The following is a 27125-nucleotide window of genomic DNA, read 5'->3' as shown; positions in this document are numbered from 1 at the left end:
ACTAATAATAACAATAATAATAAAGTAGTAATAATAATAATAATAGTATTAATAATTGTAATATTAATATTTATAATAATATAAATAATAATATGCAATAAAACAATATAAGAAAAATAGTAAAAATGAATACAATAATACCATTAAATAATATAATAAATACATTTTTTTTAAATATTCAAATATATACCAAATTTAAAAAAAAACATATAAAATAAAAAAGTGCTTTTGTTTGGCCAGAAAATACAAAAAAAAAAAAAAAAAAAAGCAGACTCTTCTCTTTTGCATACTGCCATGAATGCGCAGTCACATCTGCCAATCACTGATCTCCGGCATGCCTTGTGCCATCACCGTGCCGGGTAAGGGATTCTGGCAGCCCGAATATCTGGCCCAGAGATACTTGTTTGTCTTTCAGGCGCAGAGCCTGTCACAGTTATGATGATAATAAAAGCACATGGCTCTGGCCCTGACATTAAATTTGGTGCAGTGCTCGCTCCTCTTACTGCATCCTCTGCAAGTACAATGTGATCAGAGGAATAAAGAAGAAAGCTGAACCCTATGGAAATATCCACTAGTGAATCAGTAAAGGAGAACTAAGGGCATTTTTTATTTATTTTTTATGCCAAAACAGGAAAAGAGAGGAAATCTCTCCAAATTGAAAACTAGTGTCCCCATTGGAAGATTTCCCCTTTATTTTTGTTCTGGTAAAAAAAAAATGTTAGGGAAAATTTTAAACAGGTGAGCATAAGCTTTCCATAAGCTTGCAGAGAACAGATCAGCTGCAGCTTTGGAGTACCAACATGACCAACCAGATGACAGGTGCATCCATTGTCCAACCTGCCTGCGCTTCCATCTAGTGGCAGGAAAAGGTACTGCAGGAGAAATCTCTAGATTGAAGGTGAATTTTGCAGCAAAAGCTGGATCTGAAAATGTATCCTTTAATTGGCTCTTCATTTTTTTTTTTCTTGTTACATTTGGCTGGAGTTTATATAGAGAGGTTCATTGTTAGGGTTTCAATTCACTTTAGTAGAATGGGCTCCATTACACACTGTGGCCCATATTCTCTCTAAAAATCCGCGGGCTGCGCTTAAAGCGGTGGTTCACCCTGCTGAACAACATTTCAGCATAAAATTCGGCATCGTAGCGCGAGCTACAGTATGCCGGTCTTACATTTTTTATCCCCGTACTCACTGTTTAATCGTACATAGACGATTCCGTCTGCCGCGGGGAATGGGCGTTCCTAGCAAGAGGGAGGGTGATTGACGGCCGACTCTGGCACGTCACGCTCCCCGAAGACAGCCGGAGTAGGTCTCGGCTCTTCACGGCGCCTGCGCACAGGCTATGCGCAGGCGCCGTGAAGAGCCAAGCCTATTTCGGCTATTTCCGGAGAAGCGTGACGCGCCAGAGCCGGCCGTCAATCACTTTCAGTCTGGATTGGAACGCCCATTCCCCGTGGGCAGACGGAATCGTCTAGGTCGGATTAAACAGTGAGTACGGGGATAAAAAATGTAAGACCGGCATACTGTAGCTCGCGCTACGATGCCGAATTTTATGATAGAATAAAAAAAAAAAAAAAAATTTTTTATTCTAGGGTGAACCCCCGCTTTAAGGCACTTACACTCCGCTGTCCCAACTTACAGGAGCAAGTGCTGTATTCCCCAAACACTTGCTCCATAAGTTGGGACGGCGGAGTGTAAATGCCCCGGCGTAGCCTGGCGGATCTCCAAGGGGGCGGCTTGTATTCAAATTAAGCGCGCCCCCGATTCTAATGAACTGCGCATGCGCCGGGCTTCAAAAAGCCCAGTGCGCATGCTCCAGTTCTCGGCGGAAAACGTCAATGACGCCGACGTGTGCGTCATTGACGTAAAGTCGTATTCAAGAACGACTTACGGAAACGACGTACCCGACGAAAAAACACGACGCGGACCCGACGCCATCCGTAACATGGCCTACGTGGGACTTGCGGAAATTTACTCCTCATAATAGCAGGACTAAATTTCCGCTTACGCAAACGACGTTAGCGACGGTTACGCGACGCAAACTCGTAGAATCGGCGTAGAAGGATCATTTGCATACGCAAATGAGTCCTTCACGTAAATGCCATCTAGCGGCGGCCGGCGTCATTACATTTAAGATCCGACAGTGTAAGTGACTTACAGATGGCGGATCTTAAGTGTATCTATGCGAAAATGATTCTAAGAATCAGGAGCATAGATACACGGGCCAAAAAAGGGAGATACGATGGAGTATCCTGAGATACTCCATCGTAACTTCACTGAGAATATGGGCCTGTGACATAAGCAGAGTGCTAGGGGCACCACAGACTTCCTCCTTTCAGAAGCTCCTAGAGGATGGATCAGCTGCAGCTTCAAAGTACCAAAATGGCCAACCAGATGACAGGTGCATCCATTGTCCGGCGTTGCCTGCACTTCCAGCGATGGCGAGGAGTTAATATTTGATGAGGACACGGGACACCAGCCCGGAGGAGCTCGCGGTCTCTTCTGCAGACAGGTAGTTAGACGACATCACTCAGACGGAGAGCCTTGGTGACACCTCGCCTCTCCCCCCCTGGAAATGTACCCAGCGGGCCCTCCGAGATTACCAACCCTTATCAAATATTAACAGTCGCTTTGCGAGCCGCCATTTTTGGCCGTTTGATGTAAATGTTTCATTTTGCACGGACGATCTCCCCCAACGGCTCCCTCAAACCTTGTAAATCTCTAATTCATGTATCAACGCAGCAGCGGGGGAGACGACCATCAAAATCAATATAAATCAATACAATGCCATGTGGATTTGTAAGCGCTGCCATTGCGCGGTGAGACGAGGCGTCAATATAATCATTTCTATACTTAAAGAGGAACTTCACTCTCTCAATCACCATTCAAGGGACAGTTTAGAAAAAAATAAAAATAACACAAGTTTTTGACAAAAATGTATAGTTTTTGACATAAAATAAATAGCTGTATTCAGGTAGATGCGCGCATTTTTACGGCGGCGTAGCGTATCGTATTTACGCTACGCCGCCGTAAGTCAGAGAGGCAAGTGCTGTATTCACAAAGCACTTGCCTCCTAAGTTACGGCGGCATAGCGTAAATGGGGCCGGCGTAAGCGCGCCTAATTTCAATGAGGATGAGGGGGCGTGTTTTATGTAAATGATTGGTGACCCGACGTGATTGACGTTTTTTTACGAACGGCGCATGCGCCGTCCGTGTACATATCCCAGTGTGCATTGCTCCAAAGTACGCCGCAAGGACGTATTGGTTTCGACGTGAACGTAAATTACGTCCAGCCCCATTCACGGACGACTTACGCAAACTACGTAAAAATTTCAACGCGGGAACGACGTCCATACTTAACATTGACTAGGCCAGCTATTTGTTCGACTAACTTTACGCCGGAAAAAGCCGTACGTAAACAACGTAAAAAAAATGCGCCGGGCGCACGTACGTTTCTGAATCGGCGTATCTAGTGATTTGCATATTCTACGCCAAACTCAACGGAAGCGCCACCTAGCGGCCAGCGTAAATATTGCACCCTAAGACACGACGGCGTAGGAGACTTACGCCGCTCGTATCTTAGCCTAATTTAGGCGTATCTGGTTTCCAGAATACGCTTAAATTTAGGACGGCATAGATTCAGAGTTACGACGGCGTATCTACTGATACGCCGGCGTAAAGCTATTTGAATCCAGCTAAAAATAAATAAGATAAACAATTTTTTTTTTTAAAGTGCCCCCAACCCTTCCGTGCTCATGCACACATATGTAAACAATGTTCACACCACGAACAACAGAGTGAGAGCAATCATTCTAGCGCTAGACCTCCTCTGTAACTCTAAACTTGTAACTTGTAAACATTTTTAAAGCGTCGCCTATGGAGATTTTTAAGTACCGTAGTTTGTCATCATTTCATAAGTGTGCGCAATTTTAAAAGCATGACATGTTAGGTATCAATCTACTTGGCGTAAAGTCATCTTTCCGATTTTATCAACAAATTGGGGTATATATTATGTTTTTTTTAATTATTATTCATTAACCACTTAAGACCCGGACCCTTATGCAGGTAAAGGACCTGGCCAGTTTTTGCGATTCGGCACTGCGTCGCTTTAACTGACAATTGCGCGGTTATGCGATGTGGCTCCCAAACAAAATTGGCGTCCTTTTTTTCCCCACAAATAGAGCTTTCTTTTGGTGGTATTTGATCACCTCTGCAGTTTTAATTTTTTGCGCTATAAACAAAAATAGAGCGACAATTTTGCAATATGCAATATTTTTTACTTTTTGCTAATAAATATCCCCAAAAAAGATATAAAGAAACTTTTTTTTTCCTCAGTTTAGGCCGATACGCATTCTTCTACCTATTTTTGGTAAAAAAAATCGCAATAAGCGTTTATCGATTGGTTTGCGCAAAATTTATAGCGTTTACAAAATAGGAGATAGTTTTATTGCATTTTTATTAATTCCTTTTTTTTTTACTACTAATGGCGATCAGCGATTTTTTTCGTGACTGCGACGTTATGGCGGACACATCGGACAATTTTGACACATTTTTGGGACCATTGTCATTTTCACAGCAAAAAATGCTAAAAAAATGCATTGTTTACTGTGAAAATGACAGTGCAGTTTAGGAGTTAACCACTAGGGGGCGCTGTAGGGGTTATGTGTGACCTCATATGTGTTTCTAACTGTAGGGGGGCGGGGCTGGACGTGTGACGTCATTGATCGTGTTTCCCTATATTAGGGAAAACACGATCAATGAAGCTGCCACTGTGAAGAACGGGGAGGCTGTGTTTACACACAGCTCTCCCCGTTCATCAGCTCCGGGGACCGATCGGGTCTGCGGGTCCCGCGGCCGCGGTCATGGAGCTTCGGACCGGGTCGCGCGCCCGTGACCCGCGGCTGAGCACTTATAGAGGACGTACAGGTACGTGCTTGTGCCCAGCCGTGCCATTCTGCCGACTTATATCTGCAGGAGGCGGTCCTTAAGTGGTTAAAGTGTATTTAAAAAAAAAATTGCCTTTGCAGTGTACTCTGGCCTACAGATCAACTGGTCAAAATCTGCCCTATTGCTGTTGGACTGGTAGGCCACACAAACGGTGACTTCGTCCTGCCCCATGCCTGTCACGGCCTCCTTTAAATACCTAGGGATCCATGTGACGGCCAACCCGAGAGATTTTTGCCACTTGAACATTTCCCCCCTGCTCCAGAGGTTTAGAGAACGGGTCAAAACGTGGAACAATCTCTGCATCTCGGTGGCAGGCAAGGTGAACCTGGTGAAGATGATTCTAATGCCGCAATTGTTTTTCTGTCTTCACAATGCCCCGTGGTGATCCCTCAAAAATTTCCTGAATAGTGAATTCCATCTTCCGATCTTTGATATGGTAGAATAAGCCGTCCAGGATTAAATGGGAGCATCTTCAGAGGCCCAAAGACAACGGCGGGTTGGTACTGCCCAACCCATGGTTGTACTACCTGGCGGCTCAGTTGCAACACCTGGTGGGGTGTTTCGGGAGTGAGCCGGCTGGCTCCTCTCAGGCGCTAATGCTCCACACGGTGGGTGATGGGCCCATCCCCATGGCACTGGAAGCTTTGGCTTTTGCCAAACCGAATAAGAAATATCCTACGTACAATCTCATACAAAAAGTGTTGAATAAATGCAAGTATATTCTACAGGCTGATGGATACACTGAATATAGCCCCCTATGGCTTAATGATACATACACAGAGCTGGCTAAACCACAGATAGGGACTGGGTGGAAACCATATGGGATCACGCATAACAAACACGTTTTCAAACATGGAAGGCTTAGACCGTTTGCAGATCTGCGGACGGAATTTGGACTTCCGTCCTCAATGCTCTTTCAGTACCTGCAGCTCCAGCTCGCAGTAAGGGCTCAGAGTAGGTCTTCGGAGTGGCATTTGTCGCCGACCCCGGTATTTAGTCTCATTGGGGAGGCTGTGCCTTCGTAGGGATTTGGGGCAGCATCCAATACTGGTGAGGGAAAAATGGGAGAGGGACGTGGGGCCAAATGAATGGAGAACTGTGGGAAGAGATATTTCAAGGGGTGAGCATTTGTTCACTGAATGTGGCCCAGCGGCTCACTCAATTATATATTAGGGTTTATTATACGCCGCATAGATTGCAGTTGATGGGGATGCAGAATGAAGATACATGCACTAGATGTAAACGTGACCATGGGGATATTTTCCACCTCCTGTGGAGATGCCCCAAACTGCATAAATACTGGGCTGAGGTAGTGAGTACTGTCAACTCGGTATTTGGGGTATCTATACCTGTGGACCCCAGGGTATGTCTATTGGGTGGATTGGAGGAGTATGTGACAGAGGTGTTGTCATGGGTATGCAATAGTCTGGCAGCTTACCTGTTTCCATCTGTCCATTAAGAGGCCTGAATCTGTTCTGGTTACCTTCTTATGTCCTCTACTTCCAGTATGGCCCCACCCAGGCCATCCCAGGAAGTCTATATTAACTGTTGCACTACAGGCCTGCAGTGCTGTTCGACAGTGTTGTTTGCTTAAAGCGGAGGTTCCGCGGAAAAACGGTTTTTTTTTTCAATATAAATCTAACGCTGTTAACATAGGTCATCTTGTGCTCACTAGTCCCATAGTTGCAGCCGCCAGGATTTTCATTTGCCCGAAAAGGATATTTTATAAAAATCTTAGATGGACATTGCCATCTTAATTATGGGCACTCTGAAGCCCTCCTCTATTTCCTTCCAGGATGCGGTGACGCGGTGAATGCTGATAGTAGTTAAAATGGCCGAATTGTATCCGCCCTCGTCACATGACCGTCACCTAACCGGCTGCAGAGTCATGTGACGTTTCAAATCTCGAGAGAATTTGTCTATTTGTACTGAAAGGATTATTGTTCTCGTCATGAGGACTAGACCCTTGTGATCAATCCCACAAGTCATTGCGGCGATCGCGACACGCCCAATCCAGCCCACCTGGATACAAGGAAGATAAGGTATCTAAATTTTTTATAATTTTTTTAACTGCGGACTAGTAGTAGACATCCAGGCCACTATTATTTAAGGCAAAGTTGTAAAATCGGGTGAACCTCCACTTTAAGTTCCTGTCTGCAGTGTGCTACGATTACCTCTCTGTGTACCGTTTTTGGCTCGTCCCTGACTTCTCCTGTTTGCCTGTGCCCCTGACCTTTTTGCCTGTCCCACGGTTACCCTGTCTGCCTGTTGCCCTGACCTCGGCTTACCCATCACTTCCATTTGTCCTGCTTGCTGCTTCCCCTCTCTCTCTCTGTGGAGCGTGACCTAAGGGATCCCAGGGGCCACGACCTGGATCCAGCTGCGGCGAAGGCCATCCTCACCACTAGAGGCTCTGGTGAACACAAAGCTGGGTCTTAGACTCCGCGCCCTGGGGGATCTTGGGTTCACGCTTCCTCTCCGATAGCAGCAGTCGGCTATAGGGTTCACTACCCTGAGGTGCATCCCTGACCCCTACGGGGTGCACATGTCACCTGGCCACAGGTGACATGACAGGTGTACACAAGGGAGGCTGTTCATAGGGTGCTATTCCAGGTTAGGAAGTTGATTATGTTGTACTGGAAATCGGAGAGTCCTCCGACCTCGAGGGAATGGATTGTTAAGATAGGACATATGCTACTTATGGAGAAACTTATCTACCAACACAGGGGGAGTACACGGAAATATGAGAATCTTTGAGCTCGGTGGCTAGATACGCCGGGGCTTTCCCCGGTGGACCTGGTCATGGACAGGTTGTTGGGACTGAATGTGGGATGAGTAACACAGTATGGAAATTTGAGGGTAGTAAAAGTGGTGACATTGTAGTAATAATAGCACTGCTGTATTTTGTTTTTGATGGCTGTCTGTATGGTCATGTTGTTCAATGTATTGTTGCCAAACGCTGTATACCACCTTTTCATCAATAAAAAACTTTTTGTTGGATAAAAAAAAAAAATGCCTTTGAAATTTCAACGATCGCCGTTTTATTCTCTAGGGTCTCTGCTAAAATATATATAGTGTTTGGGGGTTATAAGTAATTTTCAAGCAAACAATACTGATTTAAACTTGTAAACAAAAAGTGCCAGAAGAGGCCTGGTCGGTAAGTGGCTAATCTTGTATCAGACAGTGCTGTGCTGCTCATTAATAGTGAATAAGAAATGAGAACGTTCGGTAATAATGGGCATCCGCCTGTCTGCAAGCTGCAGACACTTGGGCAATGTCTGTTTCCGGCTGCCCATTATCTGTTTATTGCCATTAGGCACCTTAAAATGGAACTAAATCGCTTTTAGTAAGTTTTATTCAGTGTTTCCAAACTGATCTTGTATCTCTTATTAGTTCCTTCATTCTAAGCTGATATCTGCCTTTGCCTTCCATCTTTGCACAGAAGTACAGTCTCCTCTGCTGTACAGAAATGGCTTGCTCTGATTTCACTGCACACTGTGAGCTTCTGCGTGCAAGCACAAGGGGACGGGGCAATTTAATATTTTTTTATTTTTTTTTACTGTTTATTTTTATTTCTTTATTTTTACACTTTCCCTTTAATTTTTCAAAAATGTTTGTTCACTTTTATTCCTATTAGAAGGAATGTAAACATTCCTTCTAATAGGAATAGGGCAATGTAAACAATGTAAACAAATGTAAACATTCCTTCTAATAGGAATAGGGCAGCACAGGTCCTCTTTACGGAGAGATGTGGGGTCTATAAGTCCCCACATCACTCTGATATGCTGGAAAGTCTGAGATAAAAAAATAAATGGATCTTAGGCTTTCCAGCAAATAAAATGTCAGTGTTAACACCTGCCAGAGTCGGACGTGACGTCATGACGTCGCTTTCAGCCACCGAGGGTCAAAGAGATGGACGGGGACCATCTGGTCCAAGGCCAGCTCCATAGTAAACCTGCCAGCGGATTCATTGTCCGGCTCCTCCTCTCAAAATATCCGCAAAACCGCCATCTTCCCTGCTCCAAGGACCTCCTGTTTTCTAGCTGTCTCGGATTTCCTCTCATGCTTACAGGACATCTCTTTCTTCTCGAACTCCCTACCCTCAAACTGTCTGGATTTCTCCTACTCTGTCTTCCTTTAATGCTCCTTCACACCTTCACCAATGACTGCCGCTCCTCTGAAAAGTGATCCACACCACCATACCATTAGATGAAGGTTGTACTGTGCCATCATATAGAAGGAGGTTGTACTGTGCCATCATATAGAAGGAGGTTGTACTGAGCCATCATATAGATGGAGGTTGTACTGAGCCATCATATAGAGGGAGGTTGTACTGTGCCATCATATAGAGGGAGGTTGTACTGTGCCATCATGGGAGGTTGTACTGTGCCATCATATAGATGGAGGTTGTACTGTGCCATCATGGGAGGTTGTACTGTGCCATCATATAGATGGAGGTTGTACTGTGCCATCATATAGATGGAGGTTGTACTGAGCCATCATATAGAAGGAGGTTGTACTGTGCCATCATATAGATGGAGGTTGTACTGTGCCATCATATAGAGGGAGGTTGTACTGTGCCATCATATAGATGGAGGTTGTACTGTGCCATCATATAGATGGAAGCTGTACTGTACCATCATATAGATGGAGGTTGTACTGAGCCATCATATAGATGGAGGTTGTACTGTGCATCATATAGAGGGAGGTTGTACTGTGCCATCATATAGAGGGAGGTTGTACTGTGCCATCATATAGAGGGAGGTTGTACTGTGCCATCATATAGAGGGAGGTTGTACTGTGCATCATATAGAGGGAGGTTGTACTGTGCATCATATAGATGGAGGTTGTACTGTGCCATCATATAGAGGGAGGTTGTACTGTGCATCATATAGAGGGAGGTTGTACTGTGCATCATATAGAGGGAAGTTGTACTGTGCATCATATAGAGGGAGGTTGTACTGTGCATCATATAGAGGGAGGTTGTACTGTGCCATCATATAGAGGGAGGTTGTACTGTGCCATCATATAGAGGGAAGATGTACTGTGCCATCATATAGAGGGAGGTTGTACTGTGCCATCATATAGAGGGAGGTTGTACTGTGCCATCATATAGAGGGAGGTTGTACTGTGCCATCATATAGAGGGAGGTTGTACTGTGCCATCATATAGAGGGAGGTTGTACTGTGCATCATATAGATGGAGGTTGTACTGTGCCATCATATAGATGGAGGTTGTACTGTGCCATCATATAGATGGAGGTTGTACTGTGCCATCATATAGAGGGAAGTTGTACTGTGCATCATATAGAGGGAGGTTGTACTGTGCATCATATAGAGGGAGGTTGTACTGTGCATCATATAGAGGGAGGTTGTACTGTGCATCATATAGAGGGAGGTTGTACTGTGCATCATATAGAGGGAGGTTGTACTGTGCATCATATAGAGGGAGGTTGTACTGTGCATCATATAGAGGGAGGTTGTACTGTGCCATCATATAGAAGGAGGTTGTACTGTGCCATCATATAGATGGAGGTTGTACTGTGCCATCATATAGATGGAGGTTGTACTGTGCCATCATATAGAGGGAGGTTGTACTGTGCCATCATATAGAGGGAGGTTGTACTGTGCCATCATATAGAGGGAAGTTGTACTGTGCATCATATAGAGGGAGGTTGTACTGTGCATCATATAGAGGGAGGTTGTACTGTGCATCATATAGAGGGAGGTTGTACTGTGCATCATATAGAGGGAGGTTGTACTGTGCATCATATAGAGGGAGGTTGTACTGTGCATCATATAGAGGGAGGTTGTACTGTGCATCATATAGAGGGAGGTTGTACTGTGCATCATATAGATGGAGGTTGTACTGTGCATCATATAGAGGGAGGTTGTACTGTGCCATCATATAGAGGGAGGTTGTACTGTGCCATCATATAGATGGAGGTTGTACTGTGCATCATATAGAGGGAGGTTGTACTGTGCATCATATAGAGGGAGGTTGTACTGTGCCATCATATAGAGGGAAGTTGTACTGTGCCATCATATAGAGGGAGGTTGTACTGTGCATCATATAGATGGAGGTTGTACTGTGCCATCATATAGAGGGAAGTTGTACTGTGCCATCATATAGAGGGAGGTTGTACTGTGCCATCATATAGAGGGAAGTTGTACTGTGCCATCATATAGAGGGAGGTTGTACTGTGCCATCATATAGAGGGAGTTCCTGTAAGCAAGCATTCCACCATCAGCTGCGGCTACCAAGCCAGCGAATGGGTTAACAGTAGACTGAATGTGGAATTTTTTCACGCCACTGAAACAATCAATACGGCAGATGGGTACTTAATACCAATAAGATTATGGCAACAAATGTGCGAAATCTTCCCGTGCTTAATGAGAAGTCTCAGGATGCAGGAAAGGGGAGCCGGTGAAGCTTTTCAGGCTCTTATTGGAATTTGTTGCTGGAGCAGAAACGGCAGACTATCTCACCGCACAGCGATCCTGCAGAACATCGCCGCTGTAGGACTGCTGCATCCCATCTGCCTAAAATAACAATGGGCCATATTCACATACTTTCTGCGGCGGCATCGCGTAAGCTATTTACACTACGCCGCCGCAACTTACTGGAGCAAGTGCCGTATTCCTCAAGCACTTGCTCCGTAGTTTGCGGAGGCGTAGTGTAAAAGGCCCGGCGTATCCCTGCGTATTTCAAAGGGGCGACTTATATTTAAATTAAGCGCGCCCCCGTTTCGAACAAACTGCGCATGCGCCGGGCTAAAAATAGCCCAGTGCGCATGCTCCAGTTCTCGGCGGAAAACGTCAATGACGCCGACGTGTGCGTCATTGACGTAAAGTCGTATTCAAGAACGACTTAGGGAAACGACGTACCCGACGGGAAAAGACGACGCGGACCCGACGCCATACTTAACATGGCATACGTGGGACTGGCGTAAGGTTACCCCTCATATAGCAGGGGTAACCTTACGCTTACGCAAACGACGTAAGCGGCAGTTACGCGATGCAATTTCGTTCGGGAATCGGCGTATCAGGCTCATTTGCATAAACAAATGAGACCTGAACGTAAACGCCACCTAGCGGCCGGCTGGGAAATTACATTTAAGATCCGAGAGTGTAAGTGACTTCAGCGTATCTATGCGAAAATGATTCTAGGAATCACTCGCATAGATACGCGGGTCAAAAAAGAGAGATACGACGGAGTTTCCTGAGATACTCCGTCGTAACTCTACTCAGAATATGGCCCAATGTCCTTTCTGCAATGTGATTGGCAAGGGGCCCTTCTCTTTTATACTCTACCTGGGACAATGTTTTACTTCTTTTCTATGCACAGTATAGCACTTGTACACCTCGTTTTAAAAAAACGAATAAAAACTTTGAAATAGGAAATAACGGACAGAAGGCAACTAGGGAACGGGCTGAATAGCAATGTTCCCTTTCAGAATCTATTCTGTACCTTATTATTCTTCGCCTTTTTTTTTTGCACTCAACGCGACCGACCTGAGCGTCTTGCTGTCCTTGCCGTCCCACTCTCATAGATTGGGGTTTTGTATTTATTACCTTTTTTCTCTCTGCCGTCTGTTATATGCCTCCCCTTTTCTACACAAAATTCAGAAAACTGTTGTAGTTTGTCTCATTTTATCACCAAATTCAGTTTTGCGGGCATAGCCTGTGTTCCATTTCTTTTACAATTCGCTCTGCAGACTATTGTGTGTGTACATAATTCATTCTGAGGACCATTGTATGTCCTTGTGTCCTCCCTGAATTCTAGACTTTGCCTAAACCCCTCTCAGAATTTATTTTAAACACTGGCACATTGGTCTCCTTGTGTTAGCATTTTTATTTATTTGCAGGTTCATTCAATAAAATGGAAATAAACCCAATCGCTTAAATCTCATATAATCAAACTTCTTAACGTGGACCAATAAAAATCATAGCATGCAGCTCTGCATTCTGATATTAAATCATTTTATAGTATCCATAGGTGTGCACAGCCTATTGCATTAGGGTGTGCACCCCAAAGCTCAAACACGTACTAACAATCACTCACAATGTTCATTCAGAAAGTGAAGGGGTGGGTAAATTACTTATTTATTGGCTACTTCGCCCACTCATCCTAAAATATCCCCTTAGCAGCGCTGGGGGTGGGAGGGGGGGAAGGGCAGTAGGTGGATTAGGGTGTGCCTGGGCACACCCTGTGCGCAAGCCTATGATAGTATCTTTTGTTGACACCTGAGCATCAACCAAGAGCTCCGAAAAGTGACAGGCGATCTTGCTGTTTTTTATTCCCTGCAAAGCAGGGGGGAGAAAACAGCAAGATCGCTTAGTAAAAGCACCACAGAACACACACATTACACATAGACACATATTTAACCCCTTGATCGCCCCTAGATGTTAACCCTGACCTCAACCCTAATGAACACCTTTGGGTGAAAAAGAACACTGATTGTACGACAGTTCTCAACCAACATCTCTATAAAGACATGGTTTGATGAGTTTGGTGTGGAGGAACACAAGTGGCCTGCACAGAGCCTTGACCTCAACCCTATCAGAGCCTTGACCTCAATCTCTATAAAGACTTGGTTTGATGAGTTTGGTGTGGAGGAACACGGGCGTCCTGCACAGAGCCTTGACCAAACTCATCAAACCATGTCTTAGTTGAGAAGACCTGGCTTACAATTGGTGTTCCAATTCATCCCAATGGTGTTTAGTAGGGTCGAGGTCAGGGCTCTAATAAGTTTGAGGTCAGGCCCCCCCCCCCCCCCCAATCAGAGCCTTGACCTCAATCTCTATAAAGTCTTGGTTTGATAAGTTTGGTGTGGAGGAGCACAAGTGTCCTGCACAGAACCTTGACCTCAGCCCTATCAGAGCCTTGACCTCAATCTCTATAAAGACATGGTTTGATGAGTTTGGTTTGAAGAAACACAAGTGTCCTGCTCAGAGCCCTAACCTCAACCCTGGGGTCATTTGGAACACCAATTGTGTGCCAGATCTTCTCAACCAACATCTCCATAAAGACATGGTTTGATGAGTTTGGTGTGTCATAGAGCTCTGACCTCAACCCTACTAAACACTATTGGGATGAATTGGAACACCAATTGTAAGCCAGGTCTTCCCAACCAAGACATGGCTTGATGAGTTTGTTGTAGAGCAGGGGTGTCAAACTAAATTTTGATCGTGGGCCACATCAGCATTATAGCCGGTTGTATATGTAAGACTAGATGCTAGATATTGGATGCACTCCTACCATCAGAAGTCAAGAGTCCTCCACCATCCCTTACATCACAGTGCACCCTCTTTGCCTTGTGCTGCTGCCGGGAAGAAGCTGGGGACAGAGCTAGGAAGCAGAAAGTGTGAGGTCTAGGGGAGGGCCAGGGGAGGGCTAAAGTCATCTGCCAGAGACTGCTGAATGCTAAGACCAGGGGAGGCGGAAATTGGGCTGCACAGAAAGTGAAGGATCTGGTGGGGGTGTTCTGTCCTCCTATCTGCTGCCCACTGCTGGGACGGGGGGGGGGGCAGAAAGGAGGTGGAAGCCACAGGAGAGGTGTGAGGGCCACATGAAATGGCCTGAAGGGCTGTTTTTGGCCCCCGGGCCTTGTGTTTGACACATGTGGTGTAGAGGAACACAAGAGTCCTTCACAGAGCCCTGACCTCATTCCTACTAAGCACCATTGGGATGAATTGTAACACCAATTCTATGCCAGGTCTTTTCAACCAACATCTCCATAAAGATATTGTTTGATGAGTTTGGTGTGGAGGAACACAAGTGTCCTGCACAGAGCCCCGACCTCAACCCTACTAAACACTATTGGGATGAATTGGAAAACATATGATAAGCCAGGTCTTCTGAACAAAGACATGGTTTGATGAGTTTGGTGTGGAGGAACACAAGAGTCCTTCACACAGCCCTGACCTCAATCCTACTTAGCGCCATTGGGATGAATTGGAACATCAATTGTATGCCAGGTCTTTTCAACCAACATCTCTATAAAGACATTGTTTGATGAGTTTTGTGTGGAGGAACAGGAGTGTCTTGCACAGAGCCTCGACCTCAACCCTACTAAACACCATTGGGATAAATTGGAACACCAATTGCAAGCCAGGTCTTCTCAACCAAGACATGGTTTGATTAGTTTGGTGTAGAGGAACACGGATGTCCTGCATAGAGCCCACACCCCAACGCTACTAAACACCATTGGGGTGAATTGGAACACCAAGTGTAGGCCAGGTCTTCTCAACTAATATCTCCATAGATACATTGTTTAATGAGTTTGGTGTGGAGGAACACGAGTGTCCTGCACAAAGCCCAGACCTCAACCCTACTAAACACCAATGGGATGCATTGGAACACCAATTGTAAGCTGGCTCTTCTCATCTAACTTCAGTACCTGACCTCACAAATGTTCTTTTGGCTAAATTGGCACAAATTCTCAAAGACTCACCCCAAAATCTTGTAGAAAGCCTTCCTAGAAGAGTGGAATTTGAGAAAGAGGATATCCAACAAGCTCATATATTGATGTGATGATCAAGTGATCAAGTTCATCTGACTTTAGCCACAAATGTCCAGTGGTGACCCAAATAACAAAACAAAAAAAAGTAAAAAAAAAAACATAATTTGTATATTCTGAGCATTGGTGTTGCCCCTTGTGACCTTTTTGCCCTAAGCACCGGCCCACCCGGCCCACAAACATGGCCCTGTCTAATTCATGTTGTTTTGCTCACAGAGGGCCATATTCTCGTAGATCGGCGCATATTTACTCAGGTGTAGCGCATCATAGTTGCGCTACGCCGGCTTAACTTGGAGAGAGCTCTCCCATATTCCCGTACCACATGCGTCCTACGTTGCGCTCGCGGAGCTGAAATGTGTCGGCGTAAGTAGGCGCAAGTGACGGTAGGAGGGATGTGGGCGTGAAGAATGCTAATGAACCGTGACCCCATGCAAATGATGTCCAGACCGAACGGAGCATGCGCCGGACGTGCCCCGCCCTCTGCGCATGCGCAAAACAACAGTAGGCGTAAATCCCTGCTGAGTTGGGCCGGCCCAGTGTATAAATGCGTCACCACATGCGCCCAACGAGTGCAAAGTGACTCCATATTGATTCTGTTGGTGGAGATTTTTCTCTTTAGCTTTGCAATGCCTGGACCCAGGAAGGAAAGGAGAAAAAAGAATTTCACCCAAGATGAGAGGGCCATCGTAGTCTCTGCCATGGAGAGATACGATTCAAGACTCCATGGTGCTGACAGTGGCAGCACAAGTAAAACCAAAAAGGAGGAGATCCTTAGGAAAGTGACTGCCCAGGTCAATGCCTTAGGCCATGAGGCAAGGACCCCCCAGGAAATTCAGAAAAAAATGAATGACCTGCGTGGTGTGGTCAGGAACAAGATGGCCATCATTGCAAAGCATGCCAGGGGCACAGGAGGGGGGCCACCCTGTTCTACCCGGCTCACTCAAGAGGAGGAAGTGATTGCCCGCTGCCTTCGGAGGGAGCAGGTGGAGGGCCTGGAGGGCCATGACTCAAGTGAGCCACCCATGAGGACAGGTAAGTGTGTTTTATCTTCTGGTGTGTTGCATGTGTGGTGGGGGTGGTGGGTTATGTGACAAGTGTGTTGGTCCACCAACATGTGACTGTTTTGTGTCATCCACAGGTGAGCAGGATGAAGCGGGGCCATCCAATGCTGCCAGTGGCCGTCACAGACCATCATCCACTGAGCAGTCTGCTTCTGTGACTGACCTCCTGGGAAGCCAACAGGCCTTGGTGGAGGGGAGTGGTCAGTCCTCCGCGCAGGAGGTTGTTGAGGAGGAGGTCCATGAAGAGGTGGTCCAGGAAGAGGAGGTCCAGGAAGAGGTGGTCCAGGAAGAGGTGGTCCAGGAAGAGGTGGTCCACAGCGAGCAGGAGGTCTTCCTTTTTTTGGAGGAGTCGCATGTGGTGGCAGGACCATCACAAAGCCCCCGCATATCCAGCCCCTCAGGGTCCTCCAACACCCTCTCCAGTCCCTCCCGTCCCATCCCCCTCATCTCCAGCCCCTCCAGGTCCTCACTCTATGCAAGGGGCCCAGCCACTCCTGTCCCCAGGAGGGCTACCCACAGGACAAGGGGTGCGGCAGAAATGCTTCATGAGAATCTGGCCAGGCAGCAGGACCAGCAAACCCGTCATATGGGTGAAATCTTGGTGGAGTTGAGGCGCCTGTCCGACAGCTTGGCCTCCTCGGGAGCAGTACCAGATGCTCTGCAAGATGTGGCTGGAAACTGCGCAGCCACAATCACCAGCCTGGGTGAGCTGCAGACTACAACTGCCGAACTTGTGGGGGAGGTCAGGTGCCTGCGAAGGGCTGTTCAGGCCCAGACAGCTACCCAGGAGTCATTGCTCACCCGCATAGCACTAGCTTTGGAGGGCAGACAGGCAGGCACCTGGGAATGTTCCTCCACCTGGAGATGTTCCTCCACCTGATGCCCCAGCTCCCCCCAGGCAAGTGAGGGCCAGGAACCTGGGCACCAGGCGTAGCCCGCGCCGGGGCAAGTGATTATTTATTGTTCATTTGCTCTGGTTAAGAGCTTATTTTATTATTTGCTCTGGTTAAGAGCTTATTTTATTATTTGCTCTGGTTAAGAGCTTATTTTATTATTTGCTCTGGTTAAGAGCTTTTTTGATTATTTGCTCTGGTTAAGAGCTTTTTTGATTATTTGCTCTGGTTAAGAGCTTTTTTGATTATTTGCTCTGGTTAAGAGCTTTTTTTTTAATTTTGGGTGCTGCACACAGGCAGTGTTGCAGAGTACAGTGTGAATGGTGTGTGAATGTGGGGTGGTGACATTCCTGCCAGTAAGGGGTGTCACCCTCGGGCGCTGGTGATAAGTTCTCCCCAGGTCCGTATGAATGACGTATGAATGGACAGCAACATCATTGGGGCCTTGACGCGGCGTTGCTGCTCCTTAGTACCGTGCGGTGTACTTCGGTCTAATCCAATGTTCTGTGCATGTGGGGTGTGTGTTAGGGACCACAGTGGTGTGCATGCGTGCATTTTCTGTGTGCCATGTTTAATGTTTGTGTTTAACGTTCAAAGATTCGCTCCACGAGACATCTCCTGACTGCTGTACCATCAGCAGACGGGGTATCCTCGGTTAGGGGGGGACATGGTGGTTGGGGGGTCAGGTCCTCACGTAGGTCAATCTGCAGGCCCTTTCTCACTGCGAAGTTATGCAGCACGCAACATGCAGCGATGATTTGGCACACGAAGTTGGGGGAATACAGCAGGGTACCCCCAGTCTTATCCAGGCATCGAAATCGTGACTTAAGGAGGCCAAATGTTCGCTCAACCACTCCACGGGTGCGTGCGTGTGCTTCGTTATATCTTCTCTCTCCTGGTGTTTGCGGATTGCGGAATGGAGTCATGAGATGAGGTCCCAGGGCATATGCAGAGTCACCTGGAAGGGAAAAGACAGGAGGATGTTAGTCATGCATGTGCCCCTCGTGATGTCTGCATCATGGGGGGGGACAGTCATACCTGACACCCATGTCACTCACCAACCAGCCAACTGTCCCCATACACATTCTGCTCAAATTGTCTTGGGATGTCACTTTGCCTGAATATAAAGCTGTCATGGCTGGATCCGGGGTGTTTTGCACGGACGTGCCATATGAGGCCATGTGCATCCACGATCACTTGGACATTGATAGAATGCCAATGTTTTCTGTTGCGGTATATGTGCTCGGTCTCGTGGGGGGGCTGTATTGCCACATGGGTACAATCAATTGCACCCACAGTGCGTGGGAAACCATCAATTAGGCAGAAATCTGTCATTGCCTTCAGCCGCATGTCCTCCTGGGTGGGTCTGATTATGTGGTGCGACATGCGTCGGAGTATTGCGGGGACAACTTGGTGCACGCATCTACTCATGCTGGTTTGGGATATCCCAACCACGTCTCCACTGGTTCTTTGAAAAGAGCCTGTGGCAAGAAAATGCAATGTTGCCAGGACCTTCACCAGTGGCTGCACTGCATGGGATCGTTGTGTTGGGCTGCTGATGTCATTCTTCAGGGCTCTGGTAATTTCAAGTATGGCATCAGGGCTGAATCTATAACGGTGAAACACATCCACATCAGCCATGCCAAAGAGGCTAATGCGCTGTGGGTAGATCCTCTCACGTGCCCTCCTCCGTGCCCTCCTCCTTCTAAGTGCCTCTTCCTCCTCACACACTAGCAGTGCTAAGACCACGCCTGCCCCTGGCATGTTGGCATACGAATGTGTTGTCCTCAAAATTTGGTTGCTCAGCTCGTCCGGGATGGTGCTGCTGTATTTGCTTTTTTCAAGCTAACTTACTCAGGTCTGGAGCAAAGTTAACCGAGCTTTATAAGGGGTAACTTTCAGCCGGACAATCGTCTTACGCGCACAGCGCGTAGCCTAAGCCGATCGCGCGTAGGTTCGGGAATCAGCGCATCTACATCATTTGCATATTTGAATACTAATTCTATGGCAGCCTAGGATGCCATCAGCTGAAATATACGCCTACGCTGCGTAAACTTAAACTAGTTAAGACGGACAGGAGTAGCCTGATTTCTGGCGGATCTGGTTCTGTGACTACGGCGCATAGATAGGACGGCGCATCTTTACACTTACGCCGCGCATCTCCATATACGCCGGTGTAACTTGTTTGAGAATATGGCCCAGAATAAATTTTCCTCCACCTCTTCATCTTATTCCTCATTGCTCCAACACAATGTAATTAAAATCCGGGTTGGGGGTCGGATGTCCTCCTTAGTCACTCCATACTGGGATTTTAGGGGCTGTTTAATTAAAGTAATGTCATTCTTCAGTTATGAGCAAGGCAGGACAGCTTTTTTTCTATGTAAAAAACGGCGGCTTTAGGGCAAATTGCATTTGCTTGATAATTACAGAACACAAGCACAAAGCTTAACATTGTGCGGTGAGATTAGAAAATGAAAGATTTGTACGTTTTAATGTGGAGCTGACAGCGCATGAAAAAAAAAAAGTTATGATTTATTTAGCTTCCTAATCTGTCTCATCCTCCTCCATCACAGCCCTCAGTACTAGAGGAAAAAAAGTCTCCGGTTCCGGCCTGCCCACTGCCAGTACACTTATTTCGGCAGCATGAAAGAGTTGGAGCCTTGCAAGGGCCAAATACACCCAGACGACGGCCACGGCCACCATCATGTCCCTCTTTTGGAACCAAATCCTCTTGTCTCTTTCCCTTCACTTATGTCTTTTGTAGGCCTCATTTACATTTGTATTTGGGGGGGGGGGGGCTCGGCTGCCCATTTTTACTGCCCCGGCAAACTCTGTCCCTTAAAAACCACTTCCAGACCAATGCATGACTATATACGTTGGCACTTTGAAAAGAGATATCTCAGTTATGCCAGCAGCCATATCCAAAGTATCCATCTCTTTCCAATAATGGTGGTCTCTGCGGCGGATTTGCTGTTATCATCGTTATCGGCGACGGGAGAGGGCCCACCCTCCCGCAGTTCTCCCGCGCCCTCCGCCGCTTACCGGAGCCATCGTTAGCGGCGGAGGCGATCGGGTCCTTTCTCGTGCTGGGTATGGAGACGAGTGAGGGGAAGAGGGCCCCCACCCGTCTCCATACCATAGCAGGGCGGAAGCGACATCAAACGTCACTTCAGCCCATAGCTCTTAAAGGGACATTTATTTATTTTTTTTAATTTTTTCAAATTATATTTTTATTTTTATTGCATTTTAGTGTAAATATGAGATGTGAGGTCTTTTTGACCCCAGATCTCATATTTAAGAGGTCCTGTCATCCTTTTTTTCTATTACAGGGGATGTTTACATTCCGTGTAACCCAAATGACTCTAATACAAAAAAAATAAAAATAAAATAAAGTAAAATAAATAAGAAAAAAAAATTGCGTGCGGAAGCGAATGCATACGTGAGTAGCGCCCGCATATGAAAACGGTGTTTGAACCACACATGTGAGGTATCACCGTGATCGTTAGAGCGAGAGGAATAATTCTAGACCTAGACCATCTCTGTAACTCAGAACATGCAAACTATAGAATTTTTTAAACGTTGCCTATGAAGATTTTTAAGGATAAAAGTTTGACGCCATTTCACGAGCGGGCGCAATTTTGAAGCGTGACTTGTTGGGTATCATTTTACTCGGCGTAACATTATCTTTCACAATATAAAAAAAAATTGGGCTAACATTACTGTTGTCTTGTTTTTTAATTCAAAGTGAATTTTTTACAAAAAAAAGTGCGCTTGTAAGACCTCTGCGCAAATACGGTGTGACAAAAAGTATTACAATGACCGCCATTTTATTCTAGAGGGTGTTAGAAAGAAAATGATAATGTTTGGGGGTTCTAAGTAATTGTATAGCAAAAAATAATAATTTTAACTTGTAAACATTGAGTCTGAAAAAGAGGCTCAGTCCTTAACCACTTCCCACCCGCTGACGACTTTTTATGGCCGCGTTGTGGATCTTAATTGCCAGGAGGCCGTCTATATACGGCCTCCGGCCCCAGCCACTGGGGGGGGCGCGAGCGCCTCACGCCCGCCGCGTCACTCAGGTGCCGATGCGCGTGCCTGGCGGCCGCGATGTCCGCCGGGCACCCGCGATCGGCAGTCACAGAGACAGGGACATGTATCTCTGTGTGTAAACAGAGCTCCACGTCCTGTCAGGGAGAGGAGACCGATGGTGTGTCCCCAGGGCCAGATTAAGAACATCATGGGCCTGGTGCTGAGGATTTTGGTGGGGCCTTTTAGGCTGCATTCACACCTCCGCGACAAGTAACGCCGCGTACGCGGCGTATTTTGCCGCGAATAGTGTAACTTTTTTTTTACAAATCCTTCCTATTGCTTTGTATGGCCGAACGCCAATGCCGCCTGAAAAAAAGGGTCCGGGACTTTTTTTCATGCCGCAGGTGTACAGCAATGGGAATTCTCCCCTCCAGCGGCACGAGCGGCCGGCGTCAGGCGTTTTGTCGCGGAGGTGTGAATGGGGTGTAATAAATAATAAATAAATGCGTGGGAATGACATGAACGCAGCCCAGCCAAGGCAAGTGACCAAAGGCACAGAACCCAGAAGGAAGACCGGGTGAAGATGGAAGTGTCCAGGCCCCGCCTGATTCATCGCAGCACTGGAGGGCTCAGTCTGAAAATTGAAGTGTACACTAATGTGCTAATATGCTGTGCATACTTGTACGTTGTGGCATAACCTACCCCAGGGCCTCTAAAAAGTAGTAATGTCAGGAAAGTTTACTACCGCTTTATTATCACAGGATCCCAGGAGCCTCTCATGGGGCCCCCTACTGACCCGGTGGACGGTGGCCCTTGGGCAGTGCCTAAGTGCACAGTTGCCAACATTTAAAAAATATTTTCAGGGCCACTTTTTTATATAAGTGCTATATTTAGAGTAGCTGAGATCCCCGATGTTCCTCTATACATCATAGTAGTAATCACAAAATTAAATGAGTTCTAATAATGGGGCAGAACAAATATGAGAACTGAGATTTCCTTTAGTTGAACTAACAAAAGTGTGTCCATTCTAGAGCTGGTAACATTGAGGATATTCAGTATAATTTTAAAGAACTGTTTTTGTGGGTAAGCGACATAGGGGAGGAGTATGGACGGTATATAAGTGGGAAGTATGTGCAGGTGAGGGAGAGGAATGTGGAGGGTCTAACAGTGGGCACTATGTACAGGAGAGGAGTACAAAGGGTACGGAAAAAAGCACTATGTACAGGAGAGGAGTGTGAAGGGTATGACAATAGGCAGTATGTACATGAAGAGTGAGGGGGTATGACAGAGGGTAGTACGTACCAGAGAGAAGTGTGGAGGGTACGATGGGGCAGTATGTACAGGAGAGGAGTGTGGAGGGTATGACAGTGGGCAGTATGTACAGGAGAGGAATGTAGATGGTATGATAGTGGGCTCTATGTATAGGAGAGGAGTGTGGAGGGTATGACAGTGAACACTATGTATAGGAGAGGAGTGTGGAGGGTATGACAGTGGGCACTATGTATAGGAGAGGAGTGTGGAGGGTATGACAGTGAGCAGTATGTACAGGAGAGGAGTGTGGAGGGTGCGACAGTGGGCACTAAGTACAGGAGAGAAGTGTATGACAGCAGGCACTATGTACAGGAGAGGAGTGTGGAGGGTATGACAGTGGGCACTATGTACAGGAGAGGAGTGTGTAGGGTATGACAGTGGGTACTATGTATAGGAGAGAAGTGTGGAGAGTATGACAGTGGGCACTATGTACAGGAGTGGAAGGATATTTAGGGACTGAGTAGTGGGTAAGCGGGTCATACATGGATTGAAATTACGCCAATTATGCAGAGACCAGCCATAGTCAATCTATGTATGGGCTAGCTGGTTTTACACAAGTCAATCTATTAATCAACTTGAGTACAACCAGCCTGTTTTTTTTTCTTAAAACAATCAGTGCTGCCAGCTAAAGTTAGCAACACTGATCATTGTACGCACTGGCAGAACACAATAACACTGCAGGAGTGATTCCCCCATCCACAGGTCAGCAGGTGAGAGGGTGTGTGGGGACAGGCTGGGGAGAGATACTAGTCAGTGGCTGGGTAGGCACTGGTAGTATCAGAGCCAGATACACACAGGTTACATACGCCACGATCGTTAGAGCGAGAACAATAATTCTAGTACTAGACCTCCTCTGTAACTCTAAACATGTAACCTAAAAAAATGTAAAGCATCGCTTAGGATACCAAAAAAAATTGTGCTAACTTAACTAACTAACTGTTTTTTTAATGAATGAAACATTTTTTTCCAAAAAAACATGTTTGAAAAATTGCTGCGCAAATACCGTGCTAGAGCTGCACAATTAATCGTTAAAAAAATTGTGATCTCGATTCAACCCCCCTGACGATCTTCAATGCAGAGTTTGCTGATTCTTTCATATAACAAATGGAGAGACTTTCAGCTGTCAAAAGAAAATATCCGGGCAGTCTGCCAAGTATTTAACAGGAAACATTGTAACTAACACTTCCTTCTTAGATCAAAGGGATACACTTCTGTGTGTAAAGAAAAAATCTGGGCAGTCTGCGAAGTTTGTAAACAAAATGAAACATTGTAACTAACTAACATTGTAACTAAATTTAACCACTTAAAGTCCAACACTTGTTTCTTAAGTTAGAAAGCAATATTATTTGCTAGAAAATTACTTGGAACTGCCAAACATTATATATATTTTAGCAGAGACTCTAGGGAATACAATGGCTATTGCTGCAATATTTTATGTCACACTGCATTTTCCCACTTCAATGAATAATAAAAACCATAAAAACAAAACAGTGAAGTTAGCCCATTTTTTTTTTTTTTTTTTTTTTATGTGAAAGATGATGTTACGCCGCAACAATCGTGAGAGAATCGTGATCTATCTTCTAAGCAAAAAAATTGCAATTCTCATTTTAGCCAGAATCGTGCAACTCTGTACCCTGCAACATAAAAAGTGCAAAGACCACCATAGAGTCATTTTCTAGCAAAAAACAAATGATGATTTTTACATGTAGTAGAGAAGTGTCAGAATTGGCCTGGGTGGCAAGGGGTTAATTACCATGAGTAATATACAAATAATTATTATAAGCACTGTGATCCTATCAGTCTGCTGTAGTGTGTCAGCTTGTATTTATATTGGCCGCTCTGAATGTAGCTTCTGACAGGCTGTGCAAGCAGGCCCGTATCTCCGGAACCATAAATGATAGCCGTCCCATATTTTAACCAGTTGTGGGGTAGCTCTTCCCATGCCTACCCCCAAATGTGGGGTTTCTGTGACCTCTGGTCATCGAGCTACAACCCCCCAAATTCGATCTTAGAAAAAAAAAATCTTAAAAAAAAAATGGGCCTATCTTGAGAAAGGGGCCTGGAGCTGCAGCTCCATCAGCCCCATTGTTAATCCGGCCCTGTGTGTCCCTTGTACATAGGGATCACCATTGGTCACCTCCCCCAGTCAGTCCCCTCCCCCCACAGTAAGAATCACCTAGCAGGGCACACATTAACCCCTTCCTAGTGTTAACCCATTCCCTGCCAGTCACATTTTTACAGTAATCAGTGCATATTTATAGCACTGTTCGCTGTATAAATGTGAATGGTCCCAAAAATGTGTCAAAAGTGTTCGATGTGTCCGCCGTAATATCACACGTGACAAAAATCGCAGATCGCCACCATTACTAGTAAAAAAGAATTAAAAAATAAAAAAAAAATGTCATAATTCTATCCCCTATTTTGTAGGCGCTATAACTTTTGCGCAAACCAATCACTATACGCTTATTGCGATTTTTTTTTTTTACCACCCCTGAATACCTGTATTAGACAAGTATCTGCTCCCCACTGAAAGGTGCCAAATGTGACACCGGGAAGGGGGAGGATTCCAAAAAGTGGAAGTTGCATTTTTGGGTGCAATTCCACTTTAAGAGCAATTTTTTGCAGCAGTCTTTGAACAGAGGAGGGATAATTCAGACAACAAACTAACCATTGCACACAATGCAGTCCCCCCTTCCCCGTTGGCGCAATAATCCCGCACAGCTGTCAAAATCTAAATAACATCACCTTCAGCAAGGGCACTGCTGTCGTTTTCAATACCAAGACTGGAATTTGAAGTGCATGAAACCTGCCATTGGTTTAGTGCCTTTTTTTTTTACCCTGGGTGTTCCTTTAATCTTGGTCAGTGCTTAGTTTATTTTATCTGTCGATATGTTTGCACTTTCCACTAAGCCATTACCCAGCTGCACAAAGTGCTTGGAGTCTGCCCAGTTCTGCTCCCTCCTGGGACAGATCTAGATAGTGACGTGTTCATGGGGAGATGTTAATTTCCGGTAATCACCACTCAGATGGACAAGATTTCAGCTAATAACTGCAGAGATAGCCGTGTTCTCCATCTATTAGTATCTGCGTTACATCCAATCTTCTCTCATTTATAGTCACTCTTCTGAACTTGAAGCCCACCTCATCTATTCTCTCCTTGTGTGGCCTTCATTGAACTTCCGCAGGACCTTCATCATGGAGAAGGGCACCTTTGCTGAAGCCACAGATAAATTCCTGAGAACCACCAATATCCACGGGCTGAGCCACTTGAGGTCCTTGTACTCCTTGTTCCACCGTCTTCTCTGGACGGTAGCCTTCATTGCCTCCTTTTGTCTTTTCTTCATGTGGTCATTAGAGCACTTCTACTACCTGTTGTCCTATCCGACGCACACCAATGTCAAGATGATATGGGCCAGACAGCTCAACTTTCCATCCGTGACCCTTTGTAGAGTCCAGCAGCTGAATGCGAGCACCGAATATCCCCGTAACGTTTCTTCGTTTGGAAGTCGCCCTCAAACCGAGCGTTTTGCTGACCTACCTGGTGCCAAGCTAGATGGCATGCTTATCCATTGCATGTACTGTGGGAAAAATTGTACAGAAGAAGACTTTACCCCTGTGAGTTAAACAGAAAGTAATTGTGATTTTCCAATTGCAGTCCCTTCCCATGCCCATAACCATGATACCAGTACCGGGACAAGTTCATCTAGTGCCCAGGGCAAGGATGTGGAACTGTACCCCCCCTCCACACACTTTTAATGCATGCTGTAGAATTAATTTACTGTGTCTATTTTCTGCCCCTTACTCCGCTGTGCCCAGGGCAGCTGCCCCTCCTGTCCCAGTCCTGCAAAATATCTACAGATCCTAGATGATATCTAAGCAAAGCTTTGGTGTAAGTTGTGTTGGTAGATGTCAGGGCCTCCATCAGGGGGGTACAAGGCATTACACCTGTAAGGGGCCCAATGGTCCCCATGGCCCCTTACAGGCCCGGCTGGCCCCCCTCCCGTTTTATTTTTTTGCATTACACCTGTAGTGGTCCCCAGGGCCCCCCTCCCGTTTTTTTTTGTTTTTTTTGCATTACACCCGTAAGGGGCCCGATGGTCCCCATGGCCCCTTACAGGCCCGGCTGGCCCCCTCCCGGTTTTTTATTTTTTTGCATTATACCTGTAATGGTCCCCAGGGCCCCCTCCCGTTTTTTGATTTTTTTTGCATTACACCTGTAAGGGGCCCGATGGTCCCCATGGCCCCTTACAGGCCCGGCTGGCCCCCCTCCCGTTTTTGTATTTTTTAAATTTTTTTGCATTATACCTGTAATGGTCCCCAGGGCCCCCCTCCCATTTTTTTCTGCATTACACCTGTAAGGGGC

General features: G+C 46.1%; 1 protein-coding gene across 2 annotated transcripts in view; it reads left to right on the top strand.

The window, feature by feature from the left end:
• The window catches only part of ASIC4 (acid sensing ion channel subunit family member 4), a 396991-nt gene that overhangs the window by 326997 nt on the left and 42869 nt on the right, over positions 1-27125 (top strand). The window contains exon 1 of one of the 2 annotated variants that reach the window (XM_040358123.1): positions 25631-26377. The exons of the other annotated variant lie outside the window; for it this stretch is intronic. Coding sequence (XP_040214057.1) covers positions 25958-26377 — 420 coding nt within the window. The 5' untranslated portion in view covers positions 25631-25957. Of the gene's footprint in view, positions 1-25630; positions 26378-27125 lie in introns of those variants that run through there. 2 annotated transcript variants of the gene reach the window in all.

Source organism: Rana temporaria, chromosome 6 (genome assembly GCF_905171775.1).
Source record: "Rana temporaria chromosome 6, aRanTem1.1, whole genome shotgun sequence".
Taxonomy (NCBI): Eukaryota; Metazoa; Chordata; class Amphibia; order Anura; family Ranidae; genus Rana; species Rana temporaria.
Note: the sequence above shows the minus strand (reverse complement) of the source record. Positions and strands in the feature narration are given on the sequence as shown.